General features: G+C 39.8%; 1 protein-coding gene across 1 annotated transcript in view; it reads left to right on the top strand.

Annotated features, from left to right (window-relative positions):
• Positions 1-15260, top strand: part of COL3A1 (collagen type III alpha 1 chain) — a 170565-nt gene that overhangs the window by 113752 nt on the left and 41553 nt on the right. Inside the window, exons 30-36 of the mRNA XM_033947168.1 lie at positions 1542-1640; positions 2323-2430; positions 2714-2767; positions 7698-7751; positions 7850-7903; positions 9069-9122; positions 9292-9399. Coding sequence (XP_033803059.1) covers positions 1542-1640; positions 2323-2430; positions 2714-2767; positions 7698-7751; positions 7850-7903; positions 9069-9122; positions 9292-9399 — 531 coding nt within the window. The remainder of the gene's footprint in view (positions 1-1541; positions 1641-2322; positions 2431-2713; positions 2768-7697; positions 7752-7849; positions 7904-9068; positions 9123-9291; positions 9400-15260) is intronic.

The following is a 15260-nucleotide window of genomic DNA, read 5'->3' as shown; positions in this document are numbered from 1 at the left end:
CTAGGAGTTCATTAAGGTTTCCGTATTAAGGGGATGCAAGAGCTGTATATCGTCCGTTTAGGCATAGGGGGTAAACCCGATGGACTATGCCAGCTTAATTAATGGGGCAAGAAAAATGTTAAAAAGAAGCGGTGAAAGGACGGATCCTTGAGGGATTCTGTAGATAGAAGGGATAATGTTTAAGTGCTTATAGTTTACCCACACTAGGGTTACCAGACGTCAGGATTTTCCCGGACATGTCCTCCTTTTGAGGACATGTGCGGGAGGGGTCTGAACGGCTTTTCAAAACACAGCATTTTATCCTGGTTTTGAAAAGTTTATTAGGATTTTTTTATATACCGCCTATCAAGGTTATCTAAGCGGTTTTACAATCAGGTACTCAAGCATTTTGAAAAGCTTCTATCAAATCGCTGTCGGGCAGGCAGCAGGGGGCAGTGCTAGAGCGAGGCTAGGGCGGGATTAGGGGTAGGACTGGGTGTGATTGGGCGGGGATGGGTGGAACTGGACGGGCCTGGGGGCAGGTCTAGGAGGTCCAGATTTTCCAAACAGAAAATTTGGTAACCCTAACCCACACTAGTCTGGTATTTTCAACCCCTGAGGCAGCACATTACAGGCCAAGACAGGAGTTTGTTTACCCCTCCAGTTCTGCTGTCTGATTAATAAATTTTACTTTGGACTATTCTGGTCTGCATTCTGTTTTCCTTCACCTGGTTGTTTGCGCTGGATTTTATTGACTGATTTACTTTCTGTTTTGTGGGTAAATGAGAGAGGAGAGTTTAACCAACAGCTGATTTATAGAACGTTATGCTAGTATTCTCTAGGGTAGACTCTGTAAATAGTGCCTAAACTAGCAGCCGCCTCAAAAGCGGTGATGGCCACTTGTCAATCACACTTAAGAACCGTTTAAAGAATCATGGCTAACAGTACCTACTACAAAACTTAAGCATTCATAATGAAGACCAGGGTTTTACTGGCCTACATTGCAGACGCCTAAGTTCTTTTGAGAATCGCATCTCATGAAGCCTAAGGTCATCTCCACCCCTAACCATGCCTACTTTGACCTTAGGCGATGCTAGGCGCCTACTTAGACGCAATTACAATACCCACCTTTGTAGTCATCTACTGGCACTACTTTTTTTTCAAGTTTCTAATTGTTTTTTTAACAGTGCGGTTGATTACCGCACCAATTAAAGCAATTAAGTTAGGCAGCGGTAGGGCACCTACCACCACCTAACATACTACGACATTTTTAGAATCTGGCCCTTACTTTCCTATATAGAATAAGCTCTTATTCTCATGCCTTTCAGGTGCCTAATTGAAGCTGCCCAGTTATAAAATTGCCCCAATTAGTCCACTAAAAAAGATGTCATTCTATTTTTCTTTTTTTGTTTTATTTCTATTTATTACTTTTCATATAAAGGAATATGTACTGTTGACTAAAGGTTATACAATAGCAAACTGGGAAAAAGAATGGAATACAGAAATAATATGGTGACAGATCATATTACTTAATTTAATTAATATATATTTACCTGCTATAGGGTGAACCCGGTGCACCAGGTGAACGCGGAGCACAAGGTACCCCAGGTAGTCCCGGAGAAAGAGGTGGTCCTGGTCCAGCTGGTTCAGAGGGTGGAAAGGTAATTAAGTTTATTTTTCTAACTTGATAATACATGTGTTAATTTGATGACCTCTTTTGAATTATGTCTAAAATTCTGGTCACCTTAGCTTAAAAAGATATAGCGGAATTAGAAAGGTTCAAAGAAGAGCGACCAAAATGATAAAGAGGATGAAACTTCTCTCGTATGAGGAAAGGCTAAAGAGGTTAGGGTCCTTCAGTCTGGAAAAGAGACAGCTGAGGGGAGATATGACTGAGGTCTACAAAATCCCAAGTGGTGTAGAATGAGTAAAAGTGAATCAATTTGTTTACTCTTTCAAAATTTACGCAGACTAGGAGACATTTGATGAAATTACATGGAAATACCTTTAAAAGAAATAAAAGGAAATATTTTTTCACTCAAAGAATAGTTAAGCTCTGGAATTCATTGCCAGAAGATGTCATAGTGGTTATCATAGCAGAGTTTAAAAAAAGGATTGAACAAGTTCCTGGAGGAAAAATCCATAGTCTGCTATTGAGACAGACTTTGGGAAACTAGTGCTTGCCCTTGGATTGATAGAATGGAATTTTGCTGCTATTTGGGTTTCTGCCAGTTATTTGTGACCTAGATTGGCTACTGTGGAAACAGGATACTGTGCTGGATGGACCACTGGTCTGACTGGTCTGACTTCTTATTTTCTTATACATATTTGTGTACATTTTAGGGTCCTGCTGGTCCTGCTGGTCCTCCTGGTACAGGGGGTCCTCCCGGTATGCAAGGAATGCCAGGTGAGCCAGGAACCGGAGGACTGCCTGGCAAAAAAGGTGATAAGGTAAAACATCTTTTAAATAAGTTTATTTCACTTTATTATTTTTAATTTTCTGTTTCAAAACTGATTTATAAACATTTTATTTGTGAAACTGATCTAGGCAACCTCTATTGGATCTTTAACCATTGTTTCATAGATGTTCAATTTGTTTGTGTGGTCCATTCTTTTTAACTCTTGAATCTAGTGTAAATGTTCTGAATATTTTTAATACAAAGTTATAAACAGTGTTTTTTCAATATCACTTCAGCCACTGCTTTTTTAAATTTTTTTCTGACATCTTCAACAGGGAGATTCAGGAAGTCAAGGACACGATGGTGCACCTGGCAAAGATGGAGGCAGAGTATGTAAATCTTTCACTCATATTTAAAACATTCAATTAGACATTAGTCTTTAATGTTCTACTAGCAGGGACAGATTGACCACTGAGACACTAGAGCAGTGCCCAAGGGTCCTAAGCAGTAGGAAGCCTACTCTATCCTAGCCTCCATTTAGTTTAATCACTTTTGATAGGTGGTTAGGAACGCATGACCTTTATTGCCTGGGGATCCAGTTCACTGTCAGTTTGTCCCAGCCTTCTAGCGATTTATATATGCAAATACCTGCATTTACAACTTTATATTGGACAGATATGTAAAACCTGATTTTAGAAAGCCAGAATTGATATGTAAATTTGCACTATGCATAGTTTGCAAGGGGGTATGTCTTGGGTGGGAATGAATAGAAACAAAATCTACATATGTATTCTCCATTTCAGAAAGAGAATGCACATCCCATTAGAGGACTTTTCCCCCTTATTCCATGGTTTCTATTTCTCCCTTCAGTTTGAACAGAAGTAAAGACTGAGGTCTTTATTGATAATTAGTGGCATGTACAAGGGTGGTTTGAAAAGTTTGGTTAAACAAAAAAAAAAGCAAGTTAATGTAGTCTCCCTCAAGGGCTATAGATTTAATCCAGCAAATTTCCAGTTTTTTCGTATCGTAGAAAAAATAGGTTTTGTTAAACTCTGCAAAATACTCAGTGAAGGCATTGATGACTTAATGGAGACTGTGATGCCATCTCCTGGAAATTTACCAAAGTTTTCAAACCACCCTCGTATGCATGTAGGATGACAACATGGCATGAATACATTGTAAGTGGAGGAGTAGCTTAATGGTTAAAGCACGGCATGAGAACCAGGGAAACCCACTTAAAATCCTGCTGTAGCTTGTGATCTTGAGCAATTCATGTAACCCTCTACTGCCTCAGGTACAAACTTATGCTGGCTTTTAAAAAGCTGTAGAAAAGGTTTCTACCGCAGGATAGCAAGGTAAATGCTCTGACACTCATATAATTCCTATGAGCGTCGGAGCATTTACCTCACCAGCCCACAGTAGATACCTCTACCACGGCTTTCTAAAAGGAGCTCTTAGATCAGGGGTGTCAAACTCAATTACATTAAGGGGCCGAAATCCAAAACACAGGCTAAGTCGTGAGCCAGACTCCGCCCAATCTCCACCCCAGACCCTGCCCCTATAATAATACTAATTATAACACCATTTTTTCCATTCATTTTTCATATATACACACATAATATAATCTTATTAACAGATAATGGTAATGGTTAACCACAAAATTAAACTACACAAAACACACTGTATGCTTCTCAACATTCATTCCTACCAGAAAACAGATAACCCCTATGTAAATACGGGACCAAAAACTGAAAGTACTAATATATTTTTTTAAACACCCTAAAATTCAAGATTCTGCATGCAGTACAACCCGCAGAGAAAAAGAAACAAATGTATTTCTTCTTGAGCAGTGCAAACAGAACAAAACTGCAGACTGTGTACAATATGCAGGCAAATTTTAATATGACAAGAACACAATATATAAAACCCTTTTACCAATAAAGGGACCCGACACGGTCCGTGTTTCGGACAAACCTTCATCAGGGGTCCATGGTAAAATAGCTTTTTTGGCGAACTTGATACACACAGGCCATTCCGTCGATATTCTTCATTTTTTGTGCATTTTTTAGCCCCCCTATTTTACCATGGACCCCTGATGAAGGTTTGTCCGAAACACGGACCGTGTCGGGTCCCTTTATTGGTAAAAGGGTTTTATATATTGTGTTCTTGTCATATTAAAATTTGCCTGCATCTTGTACACAGTCTGCAGTTTTGTTTTGTTTGCTCCTGGCTGATTTTTTCTGCAGATCTTTTTTGGATCCCTTTTTTTGGTTTTGTGTGTCTCTTCTTGAGCAGTGCAAAAGATAGGCAGCAGATAAAAATTCTCAATATTGACACAATTCAAACACTAACTTGAAAATAAAATCATTCCCCCTACCTTTGTCTCTCTCCTTCCATGCTGTGCCTCCCTCCAGCTGTGCCTCCTTCTGGCCAGCTCCAACTTGGCCGTTTTATGCGGCCCGCAGTCCAATGCCCCCAGTGTTACCTTGCGGCCGGCTCCCTCCTCCTCACAGCCGTAGTGTGCACGGAGCCACATGCAGCGGCAACTCATGCGTCCTGCACCTGAACCAGAAGCCTTTCTCTGACGTCACAGTGTCATAGGGAATGCTTCTGGATGAGGTGTGAGACGCGCGAGGAGCCGCTGCACGTGGCTCCATACACACTACAGCTGTGAGGAGGAGGGAGCCAGCCACAAGATAACACTGGGGGAATCAGACCGCAGGCTGCATAAAACAACAGGCGGGCCAGATTTGGCCCAAGGACCTTGAGGTTGACACCTATGCCTTAAATTGTGAGCTTTATGGGGACAGGGAAATAACATATATTTGAATTATATATATATATATATATATATATATATATATATATATATATATATATATATTGATTCTTTATTAAGTTTTCAACTACAATTGTACAACAAATAATTCATAAATATGGATAATTCAAAACAAGTACAATGGAGCTTACCGACTTCAACGTACAATTATATTATCCCCAATCCTCCCACCTGATATACAAGTAAAATAAAACCTTAATGGAACTATTCATGAAATCCCTATATCAAGTTCCAATTCCATTTCCTCCCCCCACCCTCCCCCCTCCCTGGATGTGTATGTTACATGTCTATTTCCCCTTACAAAATTTAGCCAATGGCTCCCAAACATCCATAAAACTCTTGTAACATCCCTGTTATTTGGCCATGCAATGTTCCATTTATATTTTTTAATATTTAATAATAATTTTTTTAAAAGTACATGTGTAGATTGTGGAATAAGAACATAAGAATTGCCACTGTTGGGTCAGACCAGTGGTCCATCGTGCCCAGCAGTCCGCTCACACGGCGGCCCTTGGCCAAAGACCAGCACCCTAATTGAGATTAGCCCTACCTGCGTATGTTCTGATTCAGCAGGAACTTGTCTAACTTTGTCTTGAATCCCTGGAGGATGTTTTCCCCTACGACAGACTCTGGAAGAACGTTCCAGTTTTCTACCACTCTCTGAGTGAAGAAGAACTTCCTTACGTTTGTACGGAATCTATCCCCTTTCAACTTTTATAGAGTGCCCTCTCGTTCTCCCTACCTTGGAGAGGGTGAACAACCTGTCCTTATCTACTAAGTCTATTCCCTTCAGTACCTTGAATGTTTTGACCATGTTCCCTCTCAATCTCCTCTGTTTGAGGGAGAAAAGGCCCAGTTTCTCTAATCTTTCACTGTACGGCAACTCCTCCAGCCTCTTAACCATCTTAGTCGCTCTTCTCTGGACCCTTTCGAGTAGTACTGTGTCCTTCTTCATGTACGGCGACTAGTGCTGGACGCAGTACTCCAGGTGAGGGCACACCTTAGCCAGGTACAGCGGCATGATAACCTTCTCTGATCTGTTCGTGATCCCCTTCTTTATCATTCCTAGCATTCTGTTTGCCCTTTTTGCCGCCGCCGCAAATTGCGTTGACGGCTTCATCGACTTGTCAATCATAACTCCCAAGTCTCTTTCCTGGGAGGTCTCTCCAAGTACCGCCCTGGACATCCTGTATTCGTGCATGAGATTTTTGTTACCTACATGCATCACTTTACACTTATCCACGTTGAACCTCATCTGCCATGTTGAAGCCCATTCCTCGAGCCTGATTATGTCACGTTGCAGATCTTCACAATCCCCCTGTGTCTTCACTACTCTGAATAACTTCGTATCGTCCGCAGATTTAATCACCTCACTCGTTGTGTATGAATGTTGGTATCTACACGTGGAAAAATTGCTGTGCTTCCTCCAATTGGATTTTCAGCATTTATCTTTGTAAAATGGCTGCTCCTGCTACTTCTGAAGGCAAATTCATGTGTCCTCCTGCATGCATTTTAGAAAAGGCTCTTAATCACCAATGTTTTTCTAAAATAATGCTAGAATTCTTTGCTTCCTGATCTGGATTTATCAATTCTGATTTAAATGGGATTGCACCTCTTTATGTAGAAAAATTAAATGGAATCTGTATATAAACTATATACATAATGAAAGAGGATTCTCAATGCTGAATCTTGGTATGTGCTGTATGACGTAGAAAGTGGAAGGGCCATGATAATTTCTAAGTTACTTGTTGATTTCAGTTTCTATTTACTAAACCACATTAGCTTTGCAATGTGGGAAATATTTCATGCTGACACTGGAGAGAAACCCGATAGACCTCTATGACAAAAGCAGCAGAACAAACACAGGAGTTGTGAGGGAGAGATGTCACCAGCTCAAGCGTTGACTCAACTATTCCAACTATCAAAGTTTCTCCTGTTTGGCCCACGCTTGAGCTGGTGACAAATATTTCATGCTAACAGCTTGGGGCCATGTTAACAATTAGCTTGGGGCCTTGACAGTTATTGTAATTTTAGTATTAAATTTAGCATGTTACAGGTTTTGTGGAAGTACTTAATGCTTAAGTGTTAACCTGACAAATAACATAGAGTAGTTAATGCCTCAAGAGAGATTATTGCATAGGGTTATCTACAACTGTGTTAATACATGGTAACCACATTTTCTCGGTAATAATGGGACATGCTAGGAAGGCCCCCAACTGTTAACACTGAGGTTTACAGGTTCTGTTAATTAATTGTAACAATTACTAAACAGTTTAGTAACTAGGGAACTTTGTAAAGAGTGATCTGTAATTAGCTAAATCAGAAAATGTCTACTTTTGTAATATAAATGTTTTGGACTGTAAATAATGATAATTTTTAAAGGTACATGGCATGAATAGTACAGCTTTACCTTGTTTTTCAGATAAGATCTGAATCAGTAATTCAAATATAAAATCTGAACTCTTTTTTTTTTTAACTAGGGTCCTGCAGGTCCCATTGGCCCACCTGGTCCTGGAGGCCCATCTGGGGATAGGGTATAGTATTAGAGAATTTCAAGTTTATGATTTCTCTTTTTTTTATCGACTTTTGCTAGCAAACAACATCCAAAATATATTCATTTAATCTCTTTCAGGGTGAACCAGGTCCAAATGGAGGCCCAGGTCCTACAGGATCACGTGGTGGTCCGGTATGCTTTTTTTAATCATTGATAACTATGGTATATTGGGTGTGCTAACTAGTCTTCTGCCATGAGCTGCCAACTTAAATATGTACCAATGTAGAACAATTCAAATTTCTACTGATATCCACATAATAGTGACGCATAATCCTGCTATCATATATTTGAAAAGACAGCTCTAATGAAAATAATAAATAGAAAAAATGTCTCAAGCAATGTTATGCAACACAATCTTAAATGTCCCTTTAAATTAATGTATTTATATGTAGGACTTTGTATTCTAAACTGTGTTAAGCAATTAACATGGGAATTAATGCATGCTGCTGGCTCACAACTATGCTAACAGTTGACGCAACAGCTTGACACTTAGTATGCATTCATTGCAAAGTTAAATGCACAGCATAGAATGGGGTGGGGAATAGGCAGGAACTGGACAGGTAAAGCACCTTGCAGTTGGCACATGGGTAGTGAGGGAAGGAAGCACCCAGGGTGCTGGTCCCCAGCATCACCGCACCATATGCCCCCCTCTCCTCCTTGCAGCTCCTTTCCCTACATTTCTTCCCTGTCATACCCCCCCCCCCCCTCAGTGTACCTCTTCAAATAATTGCCGACAACGAGCAGCATCTTTAACCATCTGCTCATGACAGCCTCAACTCTCCCTCTGACATCACTTCCTGGTCTTCTTAGTGCCCTAAAACAGGTGCCTCTTTATAGAATTGCTATAATGAGAACAGTTAATGCTAGCTTATAATGCAGCATTAACTGCACCTGTGTTGTCTGTAATGAATTTAGGGCCATATTCCACATATGGTGACTCAAAATATCAGGGCCAACTAGGATGGCGCTTAGTGCAATTCTATAAAAGTTATGTTCACGTTATAGAATCAAGCTTAGTAAAAGAGGATCATAGAGATTAACAGATACTCTCTTCTAAAAGTCCCATTTATTTTGGGTCATTAGAGACAAGTCTTTGTACTGTAAAGGCTTAAATAAGGTAATAAGTATGCACATTTTCAGGCATTTCATTTTAAAATGTTACTCATTTAATTTTGTATATTGTGTTCATTGAAAAACATGAGCTATTCCATATAAATTCATATAACGTTAGTTGTGAATTATATGTTAGTTGTGAAGTCTTTTTTTAAAAATTAACATCTCCTTTAATTACATGTAGGGTGAACGAGGTGAGATAGGTCCTCCTGGCCCTGCTGGCTTCCCTGGAGCCCCTGTAAGTGTTAAAAATAATTTGATTCAATTTACCTTGGTGCCCTTTAATTAATCTCTTACCTATGGTAGTAATCCTATGACCATTCTTCCTATTGTTTCATGTTCTGTATTTTTGCCTTGCTCTTTTCACTAACTCAACCCCCAAACCTCTGCACTATTTTTCAATACAGGGACAGAATGGAGAAGGGGGCCCGAAAGGAGAAAAGGGTCCTGGAGGTGAACGAGGTGAACCCGGAGTTCCAGGAGCTGCTGGTCCTCAAGGCGGCCCAGGAGCAACAGTGAGTTTCTACTTTAAACTATACTCATAACATAAGAACATAAGCAGTGCCTCTGCTGGGTCAGACCAGAGGTCCATCATGCCCAGCAATCCGCTCATGCGGTGGCCCATCAGGTCCAGGACCTGTATAGCAACCCCCTATCTATACCCTTTTATCCGCTTTTCCTTTAGGAAATTATCTAATCCCTTCTTGAACTCCAATACCATACTCTGTCCTATCACACCCTCTGGAAGCGCATTCCAGGTGTCCACCATCCTTTGAGTGAAGAAGAACTTCCTAGCATTGGTTTTGAATCTGTCCCATCTTAATTTTATCGAATGTCCTCTCGTTCTTGTAGTTTTTGAAAGTTTGAAGAATCTGTCCCTCTCCACTTTCTCTATGCCCTTCATGATCTTGTAAATCTCTATTATGTCCCCTCTAAGTCTCCACTTTTCTATGGAAAAGAGCCCCAGTTTCTCTAATTTTTCTGCATATGAAAAGTTTTCCATACTCTTTATCAATCATGTCGCTCTTTTCTGAACCCTCTCGAGTATCGCCATATTGGACGCAGTACTCCAGATGTGGGTGCACCATCGCCCGATACAACGGCAGGATAACTTCTTTCATTCTAGTTGTAGTACCTTTCTTGATAGTATTCGCCTTCTTAGCAGCCGCTGCGCACTGTGCCGATGGCTTCATTGTCTTGTCCACTATTACCCCCAAGTCCTTTTCTTGAGTACTTTCACCCATTACCAGCCCTCCCATTGTATAGCTGTACTTCGGGTTTCTGTTTCCTACATGCAAAACTACATTTCTCTACATTGAACTTCCATCTGCCATCTCATCGCCCACTCTCCTAGTTTGTTCAGGTCCCTTTGTAAATCTTTGCAGTCCTCTTTAGTCCTAATTCCACTAAATAGTTTGGTGTCGTCTGCGAATTTTATTACTTCGCACTTCGTTCCTGTTTCTAGATCATTTATAAATATATTGAACAGCAGCGGTCCGAGTACCGACCCCTGCGGAACACCACTCGTGACCCTCCTCCAGTCCGAGTAGTGGCCCTTCACTCCTACCCTTTGCTTTCTACCCGCCAACCAATTCTTGATCCATCTATGTACGTCTCCTTCCACCCCATGGTTCTTCAGTTTCCGTAATAGGCATTCATGGGTTACCTTATCAAAGGCTTTTTGGAAATCTAAGTATATGATGTCTATGGGGTCCCCTTTGTCCATCCGTTTGTTAATTCCTTCAAAGAAGTGCAATAAGTTCGTTAGGCATGATCTTCCCTTGCATAAGCCATGTTGGCTTGTTTTCATAAGTTTATTTCTTTCTAGATGCTCATTGATGGAAAGTTTGCATTCTTCAGAATAAACACTTCTTTCACAGTTGGATAGCACTGGAGACAGGACATATCAAGTGCAGCATCATTCACGAAGAGGTCTAGTTCCGACTGCACAGCATCGTCCCCTTTATTTGATTCAAAGAAGCAGAAGAAGCTGGTGTCTTCACTGGAAGTTGGTGCTGCATTAGGAGTTGTGTTTGCAGCGTCAGCTTGAGCCTGCATTGCTTGCATCAGCAAGTATTTGACATGAACTCTAGCAACATCTGACTGGATCCAGCACAGCTTGAATTGTGAATGTGAAACACTTGCTACTATCAAATCATTCTTAGCTTCAAGTGGACCAAAGCGCTTAATGATACCATTCATTAGAGCATCAACAAGTGGGCTGGAAAATTTGAGCGAAGGCTTGATGGAAGGAAGATATGTACACTGGTCATTGGCAGAAGAACTCCCATGAAACATTGGTCTTCAGCCTGCAGTGTGTCCAGTGCCATAGCAATTGGTTTCATCACCTTAATATACTCTGCCATTTGGTACAACAAGTGTGGTTTCCAATGTTTTGTACACTTCTCCTTCCGTATCCATGGGAGTTAGGGGCAGAGCTGGCCCTCGAATATTAAAAAAACCACGAATAATATTCGGGTCAGTTCTGACCCACCCCTGCTTCCCCCCGGCATCCCTTAAGCCTTACCCGGTGGTCCAGCAGGCTTTTGGGGCAAGAGCGATCCCCCCACGCTCCTGCCCCGTGCAGACCATAACATTTAGATTAGCAGAGCTTTCCATATTAGGAGGAATTCCTCTTTTTCTTTAAAAAAATGTTACAATTTTTATAATATCTAAGCCATTCATAGATACATAGAAACATAAAAAATCACAGCAGATAAAGGCCATATAACCTCTCTAGTCTGCCTATCCATATCATCTTTCATCTCTTCCTTCTCCTAAGACAGGGGTGTCAAATGTCAGTCCTCGAGGGTCATAATTCAATCGGATTTTGAGGATTTTCCCAATGAATATGCATGAGATCTAGTTGCATGCACTGCTTTCATTGTATGCTAATAGATCTCATGCATATTCATTGGGAAAATCTTGAAAACTCGACTGGACTGCGGCCCTTGAGGACCGTCATTTGACACCCCTGCCCTAAGAGATCCCAAATGCCTGTTCTACGCTTTCTTGACTTCAAGTACAGTCCTCATCTCCACCACCACCACTGAGGGATCGTTCCACTTATCCACCGCCCTTTCCGTGAAGAATTATTTCCTTAGATTACTTCTGAGTCAATCTCCCTCAACTTCAACTTATTCCTTCTCATATGAGTTTCCTTTCAGTTGAAAGAGACCCAACTCCTGTGCATTTGTGCTGTGGAGATATTTAAATGTTCTCAATCATATCTCCTTTCTCTCATCTTTCTTCCAAAGTAGACATATTGAGAGCTATTAGTCTGTCTCTTTATAAGAACATAAGAATAGCCATACTGGATCAGACCAATGGTTCATCAAGCCCAGTAGCCCATTCTCACGGAGCCCAATCCAGGTCACTTTTAAAAATCCAAAGAGTAGCAACATTCCATGCTACCAATCCAGGGCAAGCAGGAGTAAGAAATTTCTAACTCATACTTTGGCATCTCAGGCAGCTCTTCAAGACAACGAATTCCGAATATTGTTGCTTACTACCCATTCCTATGGCCATTTTAGAAAACAATTGAAGACCTATCTTTTTTCTAAATATTTGGCTGTTTAATGAATCATCTTATTTCATGTAACATGTTTACTTTTATAACTTTTTGTAAACCGTGTTGAACTTCTGGTTACGCAGTCAATAAGCACAATGTTATGTTATGGCTTCCCCCATGTCTTTCTCAATAACAGACTATGGACTTTCCCTCCAGGAAATTGTCCAAACCTTTTCTTAAACCCAGCTACGCTATCTACTCTTACCACAACCTCTGACCATTTTAGTAGCCACCAGCTAGGCCAACTCTATCCTGGTTATATCATTTTGAAGGTGCAGTCTCCAGAACTGGACTCTGTTCCTTCTGCTTGGATCTTTAATAATAGACATGGTTTGTCTTCTTTAATTCTAAACATGATCCATAATAGCTTATCTTCCAGCAAGATTCCCTCAGACTGGAGGACTACTATTGTCTATTCAGTACTTTAAAATCACTCTTTGGATTCATCACAAGTATCTAACTTTCAGCCTATTTTTAACATTCCTTTTATACTGAAAATTTTGGAACGTGTAGTTTTTCCAACAACTTTCTCAGCACTCTGAACTCTCACATATGCTTCACCCATCACAATCAGGTTTCCGAAAGTTTCATTCCACTGAGACAATCTTAGTTTCACTTCTCAATGATTGTTATACTGCCATAAATCAAGATAATGCTGTATAATTAATCTCTTTGGATCTATCTGCAGCATTCGATTTAATCAGCCATTCTCTTCTGCTCTCTCGTCTTGAATAATTAGGTATTACTGGTACTGTATTTAGTTCTTTCTTAACAGGCTAAACATTTAACATTTCATTTGGTGCCACTTGTTCATCATGTTTCATGTTTATTAAAATTTGATGCAAACACTTATAAAAATATTTCAAAGCGAATTACAAATTTACTAAAATCGGGATTACAGATAACATTTAGTTGTAATTACAATGACATTTAAGGACAGACTTACAGACTACATGTGGAAAGGGGATTGAACTACAAATATTTTATAGGAAAGTAACAATAAAGGCTCATACACTAGGATAGGGGTAGAAGGATAATCTGTATGCTAAAAGCAAAGTCTGCTGGGACGCTATCGGCAAATATGAAATCTAATTATCGAATGTGTCTCTAAATAGAAAAGTTTTCAAAGAGCTTTTAAATCTGTCTAATGCCGCTTCTTCTCTTAAATATCCTGGAAGTGACTTCCATAACTGTGGTGCAGTTACAGAGAAGATTTTTGTCCATTTTGTGCCAATATACTTAAGAGATGGGATAGAAAGGAGGTATTGATCTGATGAACGTAGAGTTCTTGAAGGAGTGTAAGGAATCAGTAACCTGTCGAGAAATGTTTGAAGATTAACCTGGCGAATCTTAAAAGATAGTAATGCAATTTTATAAGAGATATGATGTGGTATTGATAGCCAATGAGCGTTTTATAATAGAAGTGTCACATGGTTGTACTTTTTTGAGTTGGTTACGATTTTTATTGCAGTATTTTGAATTAGTTGCAATCTTCTTATTTGTTTTTGAGTAATACCTTTTAACAGTGAATTACAATAGTCCAGTTTTGCAATGACAAAGACCTACCGTAATCAAACGTAATTTATAAAAACAGGTTAAAACTGTTTGACTGATGTGTTCTTGATAGATAAGTTTATGGTCTAATATAACCCCAAGATTTTGATGCTTAATACTTTTGTAAAGGGGCATTATCTATCTGGATTGGCGCCAGCAAACTAAGGCCTTCTTTCCAGGGGAAAATAGGGTCTGAGATTTATTAATGTTAAATGCTAACATGTTTTGCCTTAGCCATTGGCTGATATGTTCCATTTTCCTATTTAAATCTAGGAGTTCATTAAGGTTTTCCGTATTAAGGGGATGCATGAGCTGTATATCGTCCGTATAGGCATAGGGGGTAAACCCGATGGACTGTGCCAGCTTAATTAATGGGGCAAGAAAGATGTTAAAAAGAAGCGGTGAAAGGGTGGATCCTTGAGGGATTCTGTAGTTAGAAGGAATAATGTTTGATGTTGAATTATTAAAGTTGACCTTTGCAGAGCGTTCAGAAAAATAAGAGTGTAACCATTGAAGAACTTGATCACTAATGCCAATGTTTGCTAATCTGGAGAGCAGAAGTGAATGATCTATTGTACCATATCAAATGCTGCAGAGAGGTCTAATGAAATTAGGATTTGTGGTGGTCAAGATGGTATGATTGTTGTTGTAAGACCAATGAGAGAGTGTTTGGTGGAATGGTGAGCTCTGAAGCCAGTTTGATTAGGGTGAAGAACATGTATTTTATCGATGAAATCTGAAATCTGATTGCAAACAGTTTTTTCTGTTACCTTTGCGAGAAATAGGAGATTGACAATTGGTCTAAAATTTGAAACCTGATCAGTAGGTCCTGAGTAGTCTTTTATTATGGGTATCAATATTGACTCCTTCCAGGCTTTTGGAATGGAGCTTGCTATTAGACTGTTTGAAATTATTGTATGGATAATTGGACCCAGCGTTGTAAACAGTTGTTTTATCTTGAATGGAGGCATAAGTTCAGAGGCCGAGCCACTTGATTTCATGGTTTGAAGCAACCTTTTCAACTAATTTAGGGAAGGGATATTAAATTTAGAACATTTCGAAACACATTTCATTGGTGGGTCATCTTCCGTCGGGAGTGGTGAACAAGGTTTTATTTTAATAGAATTCCTTATTTTTTCTATCGTCGCTAAAGTAATCTGAAAAGCCCATAAGGGTCTATATTATCGCCCCTTCTATTCAACATATTCTTAAGCTCTTTTGCTTTAAGAATTCAAGAACATCAGATTAAAT

Source organism: Geotrypetes seraphini, chromosome 5 (assembly GCF_902459505.1).
Source record: "Geotrypetes seraphini chromosome 5, aGeoSer1.1, whole genome shotgun sequence".
NCBI lineage: Eukaryota > Metazoa > Chordata > Amphibia > Gymnophiona > Dermophiidae > Geotrypetes > Geotrypetes seraphini.
Note: the sequence above shows the minus strand (reverse complement) of the source record. Positions and strands in the feature narration are given on the sequence as shown.